The sequence below is a fragment of the Ciconia boyciana genome, chromosome 1 (genome assembly GCF_034638445.1).
Source record: "Ciconia boyciana chromosome 1, ASM3463844v1, whole genome shotgun sequence".
Taxonomy (NCBI): domain Eukaryota; kingdom Metazoa; phylum Chordata; class Aves; order Ciconiiformes; family Ciconiidae; genus Ciconia; species Ciconia boyciana.
This window is the reverse complement of record NC_132934.1, coordinates 62,457,225-62,474,079: the sequence shown is the minus strand read 5'-3', so window position 1 is coordinate 62,474,079 and position 16,855 is coordinate 62,457,225. Positions and strand designations below refer to the sequence as shown.

The 16,855-nt window shown below is 43.9% G+C and overlaps 2 protein-coding genes across 7 annotated transcripts in view; one reads left to right on the top strand and one right to left on the bottom strand.

Annotated features, from left to right (window-relative positions):
• Window positions 1-10,754, top strand: part of STAB2 (stabilin 2) — an 87,873-nt gene extending 77,119 nt beyond the window's left edge. Inside the window, exons 61-69 of the mRNA XM_072849384.1 lie at window positions 357-490; window positions 1,621-1,786; window positions 2,019-2,125; window positions 2,763-2,882; window positions 3,668-3,826; window positions 6,060-6,167; window positions 8,687-8,815; window positions 9,918-10,037; window positions 10,704-10,754. Coding sequence (XP_072705485.1) covers window positions 357-490; window positions 1,621-1,786; window positions 2,019-2,125; window positions 2,763-2,882; window positions 3,668-3,826; window positions 6,060-6,167; window positions 8,687-8,815; window positions 9,918-10,037; window positions 10,704-10,754 — 1,094 coding nt within the window. The remainder of the gene's footprint in view (window positions 1-356; window positions 491-1,620; window positions 1,787-2,018; window positions 2,126-2,762; window positions 2,883-3,667; window positions 3,827-6,059; window positions 6,168-8,686; window positions 8,816-9,917; window positions 10,038-10,703) is intronic.
• A 1,424-nt stretch (window positions 10,755-12,178) lies between these two features.
• The window catches only part of NT5DC3 (5'-nucleotidase domain containing 3), a 42,952-nt gene continuing 38,275 nt past the window's right edge, over window positions 12,179-16,855 (bottom strand). For all 6 annotated transcript variants that reach the window (XM_072871449.1, XM_072871433.1, XM_072871442.1 and 3 more), the window contains 2 exons: window positions 16,501-16,565; window positions 12,179-15,377 (listed from right to left, as the gene is read on the bottom strand). In XM_072871449.1, the coding sequence (XP_072727550.1) occupies window positions 15,116-15,377; window positions 16,501-16,565 (327 nt within the window). In that variant the 3' untranslated portion in view covers window positions 12,179-15,115. The remainder of the gene's footprint in view (window positions 15,378-16,500; window positions 16,566-16,855) is intronic.

Here is a 16,855-nt window from a genome sequence, read left to right as displayed (position 1 = left end):
GAGGATGGCACACCATGCACACCACGGGACAAGGACATCCTCATCCCTGTGCCACTGCAGTGAAGCCAGCGGCCAGGTTCCTTGTGTCTGTAAGCTCACCCAGTCCTCTACCTATATCCCCTTGAAACAATGAGATTTAAGCATGATTCAAGTTAGAACGTGTGCTTAAATACTTTGCAATACCGGATTTATGAAGCAACAGATGAGGGCATTCCAGGTCAGAATATTACCCATAAGGGTTCAATCTGTCCTAACTATATTTCACAAAATTCACAGGTATTTGTATGGCACAGTTGACTCTGCATCTAGATATGGAAACCTCCTCAGGAAGAGCTGGTTCTTCTCTCTCTTTGCAGATACCACGGTTGGGGTTTTCCATTTACGGTCCCCACAAGGGCAGTACAAAATGACTTATGAGAAGGCAAAGGAGGCCTGTGCCAATGAGTCAGCCACCATCGCTACGTATAACCAGCTGCTGTATGCGCAGAAGGTGAGGTAGCCTCCCTGTGGGAGGAGATCCCCGGAGAGGACCTAGCCACAGCGTAAATGGGGAGGGAAGAGCAAGGGGGCTGCTCTGTGCTAATAAGCTTCATTTTCCCTCCTTTCCTTCCCCCGTGCCCCAGGGAGCAGTTTTCAGACTGTTTATTGGTTTCACGCCTGCTCATACAGCACTGAAACCAGTTGCCAAGTTCATGTTTCCAGTGATCCTGGGGTGAGATGGTAAAATCACTTATAAAGTGTTTTCATGGGGGTTTTAATTATTAACACTTCTTAAAGAAATGTACACCTCAGAATTATGCTTAGATTGATTTTTTTTTAATGTAAGTCTCCAGGAATCTTTTCCCCAAAGGTTGCTAACTTAGCAGAGCCATTTCCATATTCTTTTCCTTGAGTGTGTTATAGACAACGCATGGCTGACATCAGTGGGATGAGCATCACATCTTGGGTTTGTAAAACTTGCTTTAGAAGAGTGGGTCAGACTGACTGTGCCTTTCTGGCTCCTTCCCATCTGCAGAAGGAAGGAAGATGCTCACTGTTTAGAGACACCTTTAGCAGAATGTGAGGCTGGACCACGGCCAGCATATAAACCTCCTTCTGCTGCCCGAGGAGATTCAGATTGCAGCCAGAGCTGCATGTCCCCTGCACCCTGTAGCCTAAATATTTCCCTCAAAGCAGCAAAGTCGGCCGTGGGGCTGGCTCCAGTGCTCCCGGGGATTTATTTTCTGTGTCGAGCTCATTTGTCAGCCCTTCCCACGCTGACAAAAGGTGGGCTGGCACACGATGGGATTGCATGTCCCCCTTCGGCTTTCACACCCACCTCTGAGCCTGCCCAGCTTTCTGCTCAGGGAGACTTTTCCCAGGAAAGGCTCCCTTGGCCCGTATGGGGAGCCACTGACTTTCGGCAGGGCCCCCTCTCTGCATCCCCTTGGCCCAGAGCTCAGCACAGGGCAGGCTGCAGGACGGACAGACAGAGCCCGCTCAGACCCTCAGAAAGAGGGCTGGTGGGTTGGGTGCTGCCTGAGGGCCCCAGGGGGATCATCCCTTTCCTCTGCAGTGCCCCAGCCCCACCACCCAGCTCTTCCCCCGATGTTTTTTTCCTTCTGGCCATGCCGGCTGCAGGCGAGGTACCACCTGTGTGCTGCCGGCTGGCTAGACGGTGAAAGAGTGGGCTACCCGACTGCCTTCTCCTCCCCAAACTGCGGCTCCGGGTACGTCGGCATCGTGGACTATGGGAGAAGAGTCAACCTGAGTGAAACCTGGGATGTCTTCTGCTACAGGGAGAAAGGTAAGAGGGTCCTTTGCTGCATCCCTCTGCGCAAAGGGGAGCAGCAGCCTGGATTTCAGTTCCTTTGGCCAGCCACAGGCTGCTAGATAACACTGCAAGAGACTCTGCCTCTTTTTAACTTAAAAAAACCCAGAACCTGTTGCCTGCAAGTTGTTTTTCAGGCACAGGACAGCCTAAAGCCTTCTAGCAAAGGGTGTTTGCCCACGTGGCTATCTGTGTTTGTACCTTCCAGAGGTGAACTGCACCTGCAAGCCAGGCTACGTGGGGGATGGCTTCTCCTGCAGCGGGAACTTGCTGCAAGTGCTGACGTCCTTCCCAACGCTGACAAACTTCTTGTCGGTACGGCCCACAGCCGGCACGCTGCTCGGTCGGGTGAGCGGAGCCAAGCAGGCTCTGCCGCTGGGTTGTATCTCCGTGTTTGCTTTACTAGCAGGTAACAACCCCACACCAGCAAAGCAAGGTGGAGCGGTCTAAATCTGCACCATCGAAACCAGAACTTAGTCGCTATTTTTTTAATTACTTGCTCCAAAGAGGTTTTGGGTTTTTTAAAACTCATTTGGAAATTAAATGCTACTGCAGCTTTAGCTTAAAGAGGATTCTGTGCACAACTGCTCCTGGCTTTCTAAGCATCGCAAGCAGTGCAGTGCTTTTTTGTAATTTTATTGAATTGCTGCTGGGGAAAAAGGCAAAGCATTAAAAGGGTCCTTTTCTTGCCACTACTCAGAAAGGCATTATATGTGTAAGGAGCCTCACAGACAAGGGCCCGACTCCTGCAAGCCAGTTCAAGATGTGCTCGCCAAATCAGCAGCTAAAACTGGGTTTTGAATACAAACTTCTTCCATAGAAGCTCCAGAGTTGCTTCGGGGCTATTAATAGAAAGCTTCTTTGTTGTTATTTATACAGTCTCATCTTTTCAGCTCCCCGCTCAGGAGCACACAATTCCTCTTTAGTAAAGCTGGATTTTGTTTCTGCCTAGGACATCCTGGCTTACTCCAACAGCTCTAGGAAGGGGAGAGAGTTCCTGCGGTACCTCACGGACCTGTCAGTGCACGCCACTCTCTTTGCTCCAAACGATAGCGGGTTAAGGGAAAATGAGGTCAGGGTTTTTTTCTTTTTTCCTTCCTTGTTTTAATAACACTTTTTAAACAGCCTTTATGGGTTTCTGTATCCCAGTGAAATTTAAGTTTAAAAAAAATAATAATCTTAGTATGACATGGCTTCTCTGTAACCCCACATAGTTTAAACTGTGCTTCTGAAAGAGGTAAGTTCATCGTTTCCATTTCTTTTCCATAGTTAGGAGTGTAAGGTTATCGAGTGCTCGAATCACTACAGAGACTTTTCCGTCAGGGACTTTAGTTACCCAGTTATAAAGGAGTCTGCCTGAGATGAAGCCTTCTCTGGCTTATTAACATCAAGCACAGCTATTTGAAGAAAGCAGTTCACAGCTTTGGTATTTCCCACAAATACATTAAAGGCATCTGTTCCTAGCTTCATTTCTGTGCTTATCCCTTTTTTCCTTCCTTCCTTCCTTCAATCAAACATCGTCTCAAACAATTCACATGGGTGTATGCCCTGGCTCGCATCTTCAAGCTGTTTGGAATATCTCTGAGGCTCATCACTTCAGGTCGTGATACAAAAGAGTAAAATCCTTCGTCCTGCCAGACTCAAGGTACTGCCTGCTGCAGGCAGCTGTCAGAGGCCAGCAGGGACAGAAGATCCCACTGTTCACATCCAGCTTTCCCAATAGCCGCTACCCCATATTGCACTTGCTGCAGCATTAATAGCAAAGAGGGAAAAAGGTCACAGGCCCTTAGCCTACTGGTAAATCCGGAGGATTAATGAGATCGGTTAACGTTCCTTGTATTTTGCTCTCATTTGCAGACGCTTTCTGGGCGAGACATCGAGTATCATTTATCTAATGCCAGCATCATGTTTTATGAGGACTTGACCAACGGAACCACTCTTCTAACTCGTCTAGGGGAAAAACTCCTCATTACAAACACCAGGGGCCAGGAACACCAAGCCCCCACTGCTGAACAGGTACCTTTTTAATAAATCTCCCATCTTTGTGCTTTTTCCCCCTATACGCTATACCCTGCAATCGGGTGACACACTGATCTGGAGAGGAATTCGGTAAGGTTATAAGGGGCAGCAATGAGGGGCTGACTTCAGAAGGCTCTTTCCTGCCCTGAGACTGCAGGATAGCAGCTGGCAAACTGCAAATTTACAAGTTTGCAAATAGCCAAGCTCTGACCCGCAGAACTCGAAGGAAGCTGTTCAGGTGGCCTGCAGGAATGGCAGGATGGGGATACGGGCTTGATTCAACCCTCCTCTCAGCCTGGCAGGATTATGGGAGACTGGCAGTGTGGTAGGAGGAGAGATGAGAGCAGCAGCTTATCATTAAAGAAAGGTGTTGGCATTTGTAAAGTTTCTTGGTAACTTTCTGGGAGAGGCAGGAGATGCCAGCACAGCCTTGCTCAGAGCAAGAGCAGACAAAACAGTGGTTTGCATTTTTTATTACTATTTCAGTGGTTTTTAAATGCAAAAATTGATATCCTTTTTGCAAATGGAAAGTATCCTTTGACATTTTAGGGGAACGCATCCTTTGAAAACACACCCAACTTCTCATTTTTTATTAAGAAAATACTCACTGCCCACGCATTTCAAATGACCTCTGTGACAGCAACCCCTTGAGACCGAGGTTGGGACTCTGCTGTGGGTGATGCAGTGTAGCTGAAAATGAAAATAAGAAACACTGCGTCTGTGGGCTTGCAGTTAAAATGTGCTCTAGAGAATGGCCCTGGACCCAAGGGAAGCTGAGTGCCCAACATGCCAGCTTGGGGGAGGATTTCACAGACACCAACAAGAAGGAAATAGGTGCTGCAGGATGAGGTGCACAAATGACTCATCTGTTGCCTTTGCTCCCTTCCTCCTTGCCCTTCCAGGAGAAACTCTTGTGCCATGAGAGTTATCATTTACATTTTTAAAACCACCCTATACTGCAAACCCAGTAATCGCATTAATATAGCATGCCCTCGTGAGAGATGGGGTGCACCAGCACAAGGTTTACCTGTATTGCTCATTAGCATGCCAGGAGCTCTTTTGGATCACTTTGGTCTGATATTTGAGTTTAGAAGAGATTCTCCTTTAAAAAATACTCGTTTCTTCAAAAGCTGCCAAAGGGAGGCTCTGAGCCCATTACCACAAATCTTGCTCCTGCCCTTCAAAGCTGGTTGGAAATTGGTAGCTTTTCTTCCTCCCTGGAGGACCTGAGCAAGCCCCTGGTTCCCCTGGCTGCAGTAAAGCTCGGCAGGGTGCCAGGGTGGGAAGGAGAGGTGGCAGCCGCTTTCCACGCATGCTCCAGGCAGCCAAGCACCCACCTGTCCCAGCATACCAGGTCGGAGCCCACGAGCTTTCCCCAGGACCCTGGCAGAGCAGCACAGGGGTGAGGGAGAGGGAAGAGGACATGGTGTGGCTCCCCTACCACTCTGCAGTCCCACCACGGCTGAGCCCCTTCCTCCCTGGGCACAGAAAGTCGCCGTGTGCCCCAGCAGCAGCGCACCACCTCGTGGCAGGGGCAAGAGCAGGCAGCAGCTCCCGGTGCTGCTCACCGAGGAGAAAGCATTTTGCTAGGATGCAATTTAAAGCAGAGTTTGCAATAGCACAGACACCCATGAACCCATCCTCCCAAAATGCTGGAGGCTCAAAGGATCGAAGCAGACAAGGACTCCCATTATCAGCAGTCTAGAGAAGTGTTGGGGTGGCAATGACTGATCCCATCCCTCTCCCTTCTCATATCCTGATGAGCTCCCAAATGGGACCACCTTCCAGCTCGCTGACGCTAGGCCACCAAATAATCTGCAGGCAGCGGCTCCCCATCAGTGCTGAGCCAGCAAACTCAGCACAAGTGGCATCCTCAGCACAGAAAGCAGCTGTAACGGAGGCAGGCTGCAGCTGTAACAGCACTCCTAGGCAGAGCTTGGCAATTGCACAAACATCACAAAAACCTTTATTTAGAAAAAAAAAATTTAAAAAGACAAAGAAATGCCTGAAGGCAATATGCAGGTAATGATGATGGCTACTTCATGCACAGGAGAGCCATGACCAGCCTGGGGCCATCCCAGGCTGATGTCCAGGGAGGCAGCGGTGTAAGCCCCCATGTGAATTTTGCTTGTGTGTCAGTAACTGAGGTGGGGAAATAGTCTCAAGGTTTATTTCAGTCCCAAAGGCAGGAGGGTCAAAGCTCAGCTCTCATTGCTCTTTCTCCTGTCAGAGTGAGATCAGATACGTGGACAGAAGTGCTATTGTTGAGTGGGATATAATCGCTTCCAACGGGATAATCCACGTCATTTCAGAGCCTTTAAAGGCTCCACCAGCACCTGTAAGTACATAGTGATTTTTTTTTTTGTGGGAGGTGGGTGTAGCTTATATCATCCCAAACTCATGGCTGACATTCATATACTCCCAGTTTCCCTCCCATATATGCAGTTTTGGTTTAAAAGGTTACTTTGAAAGAAAGTTAGAAGTGGAGAACAAGGTGCCAGTGAAGGTTGTTCAAAACGTTTCTGTCTGAATGAGTTCTTCCCACGTTTATTTTGTATAAATAAAATAAAAGCTCCATTTTATAATGGAGCTCATTTTTGTAATGCAGGTTTCATAAATCTCCATTTCAGTTCTTCCAAAAAGACCTTTCAAGCTTCTAAGGAAAATTTTTTACTCTTGGCTTTGCATTCATTCCTATCCAAAACAACAAGATGTTTTGAAAATAGATATTTTTTGCCTGCACGAATCCCTGCAATGGTCCCAGTTATCCATTTATCTCTCCCATTAGAAAGGCCAAAGCAAACAGCGCACAGCAGAACAGCACAGGTCAGAAAGGGGTGCCGTCCTTTCCATGGAGGCAAGCCGAGTTAGCAGCTGCACTGCTTCAAGCTGGAATCAAAACGGTACAGGGCCCAGCAGCAGGGAGGCAGGAACATTGTTCTATTTGTTTCCCACCAGCAAAGTTTACTGCTTTGTATGAAATGGAGGAAAACTAATTTGTTCACCTGCAGTGCAACTGGGATGTTTTACAAGTGTGATCCCTGCTGCCCTGGGAGAGGTGTGCAGTGAGCACTTTTTTTCCAGTACAAAATGTTTTCCTTAACGATGTAGGTGTTCAGATGTGCACTGTTAGCGCTCCCCAGCTCTGTTCCACGCCAGGTACTCTGTGACAGCCCAACACAGGCTCAAGCTGACCTTGCAAGAAGACCCACCACTTGCTTAATCTGAAGAACTTCCCCTCCATCAGGGTAACTCATTCTGATCCTTCTCTCCGTGCGCTGGAGGGGCCTCACTTACGTCTACAGCCCATCCATCCCAGCTCCGATTTCGGAAGTGGCTAACCAGCTGCCTCCTTGGTCCACAAGATTAATCCTACCAATACCCTATTTCTCACCTTCATTTTGTTCTGAGCAACCCTTTCTCCTTTACAAACCAGCCTTCTTGATCCGAGATCAGTAATATGCCTGCACAATCTCGGTTCACAAAAATCCCTTGCAGCCTACAATCCTCACAAATAGGAAATTACACACTTGGGTAAAAGCGTAAATTATTGCCTGAAAATTATTCAAAACAATACGCAATTTCTATCAGTCTACAGCAGCATGATATTATAGTCTTTATAATACCTTTCACATGCTATAGGGCAACTAAATGTTTTCGAATATTTAGCTGTCCAGCTGCACCAAGTAAATTACTTGGTTTTCTAAAAAATAAATGAAGAGACCACATCTATTAAGACAACAATGTGATTATTTTTTGCCAGGGTAAGTTTAATAATTAGTTTTCTAGGCTAATTCTACGCCACGGAGCTAGGGCATCACATGGAAAAGCAGAGTAAGAGCATATGAATCTCCTACCTATTCCAGACCCCTCCTCACCCCCCGGATTGCCAGCAAAGAGCACAGTGCTTTGGGGAGATTGCAGCCTGAGTGGCTGCGGGCCCTGGGATCCCTCAAATTTATCATCACCCCAAAACTGCCGGTCACCTTCATGATATCAGTCTATCACAGAGCTACAGAAGTCAAGCCAAAGTCAGAGCCTGGAGGCATTTCTCCCCTTTAGATTAAATCCAGATCACGTGTGAATTTCTTTCAGTCCTTCACCTACATATTTATTAAAATATTTATAACATATTATATACAGTTCCTTGGATTGGCACTTTACCTGCTTGACTGAAGAATGAGTTCAGGTTAAAGGCATTGCATATTTTGGGGCAGAATGACCTGCAGAAGGCAGGTGTTGGGCTGCTGGCGGAGCCCAGCCCTGCGCACCCTCTCCACAGGCTGGCAGTCCCTCTAACCAGCGATGAGATGGGCCTCGTTTCAGATGCAGTTTGGTTTGAGCCCTGGTAAGCAGGGCTCAGAGGATGGTATGGCTGCCGATAGCTGGCAATAACCAACACCTCCCCAGCGCACAAAGCGGCGGGGAATAAGCTTGAACCCATGCAGAGCCCTCTAGGGTTCGCAGCACAGGTTTCCAAAGCTGCTTAAGGGAATTTGGTACCCATTTCTCCTCCTTAGGCCAGTTAGGTTTCAGCCTCATCATAGCCTCTATTGCTACTTTGAAAAACCTGACCAGAAAAGATCACTTAGGCGTGCTCTGTAACTTCAAAAACATAAACAAGATGAAGCTGTATTACAGCCAGTGCCCAGTGTACAGCACCCAGAAAAAAAATTAATTTGTAATTCCTATCAAAAGGCCGTATTTAACTATCTCTAGGGATCACGCACCAGGAAACTCGAGCACAAAAGCAGTTCAGGAGTAGGGCATATCTCAAAGGGACACTGCATGTGCCTGGGTACTGGAAGGTGACCAGTGCCCACCCCGTGGCTCACTCATTCTCTCTCTTGCTTCCAGGCTCCTCTCCATGCCAGTACCGGGACAGGAATATTCTTTGGCATCTGCCTGGTTACTGGAATTGTGGGTTTTATCGGATATTCCTACCTCAGGTTCAGGAAGAGAAACACAGGCTTCCAGCACTTCAAGGTAGGTGGCAGACAGGAACGCGAAGCAGGGGGGCAGCACTACCCCAGACCCACCGCACCTCTCAAACTCACAGCCTCCAATTTCTCCTTGCATTTTATTAAGTTAGAAACATTCCCGATTGCTTCCCACTTGAACCATTCAGACTAAGACATGGAGAAATTGGGGAAGGCTCACACACTTGTCTTGGGCACGAGCTTACATTCACCTACTGCTCCCCCAGACCTCTCCCTCCAGGGTGCTCAATGGGCTCCTGGTCTCACAGACACTTCCAACACCAAGGACTGGCCAAAAGCTTATTTAACTGCACAGCACCAGTGCAGAAGCCTTTGCCTCACCAGAAAGCTCACCCTTAGGGGAGCAGGTAGTCACAACCACTGAAAGGGCACTTGTTCTCTTCCCCCTCCTCCATGTCACTGCTAATAATTTTGCTGCTCTGGAGGTTGAAACGTTTGACAAGAAACAGGCCAGATTCGAAAGACAAGAAAATTGAAATGACTGTCGGGATTGAAAAGTGCAAATTTTTATACTGATGCACTCTCAGGCTTGCATTCTCTCAACTAACTTTGCCAGTCTTGCATAGTATCATGATGTGAAACCAGCCAGCAACAGCCAAGCTACTCAGAGATGAGGAATGACAAAAAAGTGTTACAAAATACACAAGAATCAATCCAAAAGAAAGCCTACCTAGAAGTAATCAGAAATCCCTTCCCATCCTAGACCCTGCATAATGTGAATTGTCTTCTAGAAACAAAAACAGGAGCCATCAGCCAGGGGAAATGCTTATTTTTTTATATAGTTGCAATGAGAGCACTCAGGACTAATGAGGTACCTTTTACCGCAGACACAATGTCAGGGCAAGACTTCCTCTCCTGATCTTTGCCCAGGCTTAAAAATAATAAGGGAGAGAAAAAAGATAACAGTGTTAAGTCACCTGAGATAATACAACAACCCAGAACACAGTTCATGCCCAGAGACACTGATTTAGATGATAAAGCAGTTCATTCACAACTCCGCACTGGTTGGTAGTGAAGCTTAAGTGCCCCACTTAATGCACTGTTAGGAGGATGATGGATTTTAAGCAGGTTTGTGTGATTTTGTGTAGTCAAAAGGTGACACTGATGTAACATCACTGGACAAGTCACAGCCTTCAAATATCACCAACCCCTCATACGAAAGTTCTTCTGCACTGACTCCACCAGAACCTACTTATGATCTTTTCTCAGTAAGTGTTCGTTTTGATTTGAGATTGAGACACAACTAAAATCATGGTAAGAGGGAATGACTTTATGAAAGGAAACCGTCTAGTTGGAAAAAAATAAAAATTAATTCGGGAAAACACCATTCAAGTTCCTGGCTTTCCTGTCTCACCACTGCTAGAAACTGGGTAGCCTCACCTGTAGCAAAATTGAGGCTGTGGTCTACAGCTGTGTCTCAAGTAATGACCAGTGAGGCTACAGCCTACCTTCAAAGACAGCTGCATTAAACTGGACTTCAAATGCTGCTGGATGCCAGTGACGTGTCTATACAAACTTTAAAAGCCTTCCAATTTTGTGTTCCCTTCTCTTTGCTGCAAACGCAGCTGAGTGCCATGCCAGCACTCTGCAAAGAATCTGAAACACAACGGGAAGGGGGCTGGGAAACAAAGGAAGGAAAGAATAAGTAAAGCCAGAATACCTGAATAGCCTTGATGGTCCAGTTTAGCAAGACCCTCATGTATATGCAGAGTCTAAAATCAAAAGAAACCTTTTTGCATCCAGTAAAAAGACTTGCTTGGTGCAAAAATGTCAGGTGCAAACTCTGCCATCTGTATGGACAAATTTGCCAAAAAGTGACTTTCATTTCTTAACGTGATGTTCAAGTCTAATTTTCTTTTTCTTCTGTTTTATAGGATTCGGATGACCAGCAGCTTGTGATGAGTGGTCCTCATGATCAGAATTAAAGACTGAATTTGGCATTAGTCAATTATAAAACACATTTCTATTTACACTTACTGTGAAAAAACAGCACCGACACGTTTCAGGGAATACAATCTTGTTACAAATTAAAAACCAAAAGAGCACAGCTTTGTTTAAGATGCAGTCTATAGAGTTCACAGAGTTACCAACCTCAGAAGCGGTGGCTCTATCTGAGCAATATCAACTAAGAGTGCCAGATGCAAAACTGAGTCTCAACTAACCTATCCAGAAGCAAACAGACACTTCTCAGTGAAAAGTATAAGACTTTCACTAGCCTGCTATTTAACTGCTTTTATTCTTCTTCACAGACTCTAAAATGGCCTCAAACATACTGCTAACTTGGCAAATATCCTGAATTTGCTAGTACTCCAGCGCTACGCTTTCATTTTGGCTCAGTTACAACTACAACTGGCAAGTGTGAAACAGAACATGTGTTAAACCTGTATTTTTTTGCTAGTATACTTTCTTGTGAGAATTTCAGCAGCAGGAAGCGCAACTGCTTGCCCACTCTAGGTTTTCTGTCTTTCCTCCAACTTCACTGTGTTTTGTTTCCATCTCACCTCGCTGTACAAAGAGAAACAGTAATTGTAGCAGCTTTAGCAAGACATACAGGTGATATGAGGGTACTTGAATAGTAATCAATTTTTGCTTGAGCTATTTTTGTGAAAAGTGGACAATGAAGATGATGTACTTGCCATCTCATGTCCACATTCAGATTTTTGGGTCTGTGAGGACCAGAAGCTACCTGCTTGTTCACATACCGTAATTTTACCAAGCACGTTAACATTGCCTTTCAACCGACGCACAGCAATAACAGCTGCAATTTTCACCATACTATTAGAAGTGAATCAAACTTGAGTTTGATTCGCTGTCATTTCCTTCCCTCAAAACATTAATAGCACAGCAAATTGTGAGAACACTATAGAAACCACAAAACACCAAGAAAAGGAAGATTTTCTTGCTGGCAGCAGTGACATTCCCCTGTGATATGCTTCCTGGTGTCTACCACACGCCGGGGGCAGGAGGGAAGGTGTCACTGCAGGAAAGCATTAGTTACCCTGAGAGCAACCCCAGGATGCCTCCTATCAGAACAAGGTGTGCAGGCAAACCCAGGGTTGTTGACGCAGCTATCAAGCACAACCACGGGAATCTAATGTGTAAATATGCCTGAATGAGAGAGACAGACTGAAGTTATTTCCCTAACTCCTTCCCTTGCCCCCCTACACATGCCTGCTTGTCTTTACCTAGAAGATATTAAAAAATTTAGAACACAGACACACTTAAACACACACACATATTTACGGGAGTTTTCCCCCCACAGTTTTGCAATTAATACAACTCATGTTCTTTCCTTCTCCCCAGTCACCCAAAATATTAAGGCTCATACAGACCAGAAGATAAAGTCCAAGCATTTATTTTTGTAATAATCATTAAATATTTTTATCACAAAAAAGTTTCCACAGTTCATTAAACTCTTATTTTACTGACACACTATTCTCTTCAGAGTTTTTGATACAACAGAAAGAAAATGTCTTCTTGCTTTGGTGTTGAAATAAACTATACTCCCAAAATGAATTTGAAATGAACTATACTCCCAAAAGACACTGCCCTTTAAACATGCTCAAAAATCTCTTTGAAGTCAGTAACATAACAAGGTTAAAATAAGTAATGCAGAGAGTGCCGAGGTGTACAGCTCAAGTTCTCTGAAATCATTACAAAAATGCAAGACATTTTTAAAAGTTGAAGACGAGCATTCTAGCACTGAAAAATAAATAATACACTTTAAAATTCTCACTTAATTTCATATTATATATAGTTGGTTGTTTAAAGGAATATAACCCTCCCATAATGATTTTTTTTTCATGCAATGTTGTTTATTTCAAGAAGTCATGCAATATAAACAAGATTTTACTTCAGTTGGCTATTGTAACATAGCTTTGCACAGCAGTTTGATTTGTAAGTTAAGAGAAAGGAAAGGGGAGAGGAGGAAATAATCTTGAAACAAAACGTGTATCATCTGGATAACATCATCCAACCCAATTAAACTGTTCCTGCTTAACACAGGAAAATTAGGCAAACAAACTGACTCCTAGCCAGCTTTGAAAGAAGAAACATCAAAACATCACAGAGCTATAACCAACAAAACATTATCAAATTCAATAATGCAGAACTGAATAACACAATACTCTTATTTGCTGGTAGTAAGATGAAGAATGTACAGTGGTTTGGGGTTTGTTTTTAAACAGTGCATTGAAATCTCTGGAGCATGAGAGGTGCTACACACACGTAGCACCAAGTTCGGTTCTAGCTGAGCATTAGGATAAAGAATTGAAGGCAAATTGGGGATAGTTCCATCCCCACATTTCATTATCAAGTTATGTTAAATATTTCTCGCACAGCCCCACCAAGTCTCCTGATGAAGCCAAACTAACTTCCTGCAAAACTTTTTGTCTTCCAGCAAAACAGCAGGACTGTCAGATGAACTTACTCATTTCAAGTATATTCATCTGTTTAAATACACACACACTCTTCAGGAGTGTTGCACATCAAGTTTGAAACAGGAGCACAAGAAAACCACTAACATAAAATCTATAACCGCCTCTGAGGACTTCAGACTGGTTTCAAGCATACAGGAAAACTGCTTATGAAATTGTGCAGGCTAGATTAGAATACATTCTTTACTTTGCAAACATGCTTTTAAAAATATGAAAGATACTGTATATGAAATTCAGTATAGGTACTTGCACATAATACAGACAGGTTAAAAAAAAAAGAAAAAAGAAAAAAAAAAAGAAAACTTTTGGTCACCAAAAGTTTGTTTACCTGACAGTCATGGTAGGAAGTAAGTGATATCCCAAAATGAAGTGAAGAATACCAAATGCTATATATTTTGTTAATTTTTATATGCTTTTAAAAACGGAGCCTTTAATAACTAAAATTTGAAAAATATTAATCATATTATGCCTTCTAAAATGGCTGGGGTGGGAAGCACCAGTTAAAAAAAACATTTCCTTCGGATGCAGAGAAAGGAAAGCGTCCTTATTGAAAAACAACTATATAGCAGTTCTATAAAGTGCCTGTTTGAGGAAACACATCAACAGATGTTTTCCTTGTGCAAAATAGACATTTTTCAGCTCAAATCTTTGGAACATACATGCTACCCAGAGTTTGTGTTCATGCATTACCTATAATTTCAGTAATTCAATAAAACTTCTAATCTGCACCGCCAAAATTATTTTGATTGATGCAAACTGTCCACCACCCCCAATTCAGCTTTGAGGGCTTGAGCTAAAAAAAGTCAGAAAACTCTGGTTTTCATTTTCTCATTTCTTAATTTTTCTTTCAACTCATTTGCCCATTGTGCGTGTTTACTTTTGACTGTAAAAGTCCATTACCGAAGGCTATATGAAATACATTCTCTCCTAGGGAACAGCAAAACCACACTGCATACCACTGTAAGACACTGTTAACATTTTAAAAAGCAGCATTTAGGATCAATCTAAAGCCTGACAGAGATCTGTCTCCACTTCGAAATGCAAAATGCAAGACCTCTTGAAATGGCTTTATTATCAGAGAGTGGATATTTAAAGTGTTTTGAAACTTAAAAAGAAAGGTGCCTAAGAGTTAACAAAAAGGAAGCTGAAGCAGCCCAAGTTACTGCCACTTTCAGTTTTAGGCTCAGGTCCACCTCCAGCCAACCACAGACGTTACAAGAACAGAAACTGCACAGACAGGAGAAAAAGCCCCCATCAGCCTGAGCCCGCCAGTGCTGTAATCACTGCAATGCAGCAGAGCCACACCAACACTACGCAGCAGTTAGTTCAGATACAGGTAAGGCTCCAGCTATGGCAGCAAGGAAAATTGAAATGCGTACACCATCCCTCTCAGTCTCACCGTGAACTGGCTATTAACTCTGTATCACTGAATTACTAATACTGGATTTAAGCTTTTCAGTGCCAAGATCCATTACAGGCTCCGGCTGGAGTTCTGATCAGGGCCAGAACAGAGAGTATAGGCATTTCTTTGTAAACTACAAGGCTGCAGACTGAAATTTCCAATGAACAAACAAACAAAAACAACCACCCCAGAACACCACCCGTCCTTCCCCTCAGATTTGCCCTCCCTCCCAGCCCACTACTATTTTGGCAGTCCATCATCTCTTCTGTGTGTAAGAGGAGTTTTCACATCTCCAAGCAGGAGTGGAGAAAATGGGTACAATGCTTATGAGAACAACTACGAATTACATCTAAATCAAGATAACAGATTTTAAGTGACTTAAATAAAATACATGTACATTCAAAAAAGAAGATACATTTGCCCATTTTAGAGAGAACAAGCCAAGTGCTTATTTGATCTGAACTGTCTCTTGTAGGAAAGGTATTCTGAATGTACCAGTGCACAGCTGGTCTGACCAGCCAGGAAGTTCATGCTGCAAGGGAGTCCTTCTTGGATAAAACGTGTAATCAGGCTCATAGTTCAAGAGACAACTCAGTGATGCCATGTAGATATCTGCAAATCTAGAGAGACGTCTTAGGAAATAAGTTGGATTCTCATCAGTTCTGAATAAGCTTCCAAACTGTGCATTGAAGAAATTCCTGTTCATCTCCCTGTCCCCCAAAAAAAAGAAAACAAAGAGAATGAAGTCAACATACCTGCACACATCTCTTTACCAGCTAGCATGCAGAGACTGAAGCAAGCAGTTCCTCTAATCTGTTCTATGCATTATTCCATTGCCATTGCACTTCAAACCACTTAAATAAACCACAGAAGCAATTTTTGCACCTCTTGCACATATGTAGCCCAGACCTAGCAATCACAGTAGTGAACAGAAGAGCTTCACACTTCTCCCACTAAAATCAGTGATAAGTTGTTTCTGACTTCAGAAACATGACATCTCACGCTTTCCTTTCTAGAGATTGTGAAAGAAGACTTTTGCCTTCATCTAAATCCTGATGGCATCCACTTGTCCCAAAGATAAAAGACTTTTTAAAAAAATGCAAAGATTTGGCTTAATGTACCCAAAAAGCTTAAACACATCTTGGAATTAACTTCTGTTATTAGTCACTACGAAGTATCATTCCCATTTCATTTACTTCCACATTTCTGGGGAAGGCTGCTGGTGGTACAGCTGCTGGCCTTGCCAACTCTGCACTACACACACCCCGCATTTAGGGATTGCTCCTTCACGATAGTAGATTTTTAGGAGTTTTAGCCCTATTACCTATCTCTGTGGTGAGTCCACTGCTAAACCCAGTCTCATCCAGAGCCCAGTTTCTGCATATTCTAAGAGGTATTGTATGTAATCTGAAGAAATCATCTAAAAAACCTGAAGAAGTGACCTAAGTCTTGATACAGAAACACATTTTTAAATCATGCAGAAGTTCAGCTGTGTAATCAATAGCAATGGTGATAGCTGAACACAGAGGGACAGGGGAAGTAAGATGAGAAGGAAGAGTATTTGATCTGATGTTACGCTTTCATGCAGAAAACTAACATCTGTTCCAAAAAAGGGGAACGGGGAAAAAGGGTTCATATGCACAAAGGGTCAGAGGAGAGAAGAGTTGCACCATTAGAATATTGCTTTACGCAGATAATTTTAGAAGGTCTGTAACTACCCTGGAAGACAAATCAGGGATGGATAGGAATTCTGAAGAAACCTGTGGAAGATATCACATAGAACACTTGGCTGCCATGAAGCATATTGCAAATTCTTCATCCTCCTTGTCTTACCTCATTTCCTTTCTTTCCTTCTTCCATTCTTCTAAAATCATTTGTGAATCAGGATCACGGTGAACCTGGAATGTGAAGTACGGATGACAGGTAACTAAGGAAGCCCTCATAAATGAGTCTTTCCATTAATAAACCCTTACCAGCTAACAGGACAAGAGCAATGCTTCAGAGATCAGTATACAGAAGTTACCCCCATGCACTTTCAACAACTGAAAGCAGGAATCAATCCGGGCTGACAAGCGGAGGAAGGGAACAAGACTTTGGTAAAACTTACTAACTAGCCACACAAATAATTGCATTTTTTTATCTGCAGTCAAACTGGTGAACTTTAATGAGACAGAAAGCACTTGCAACG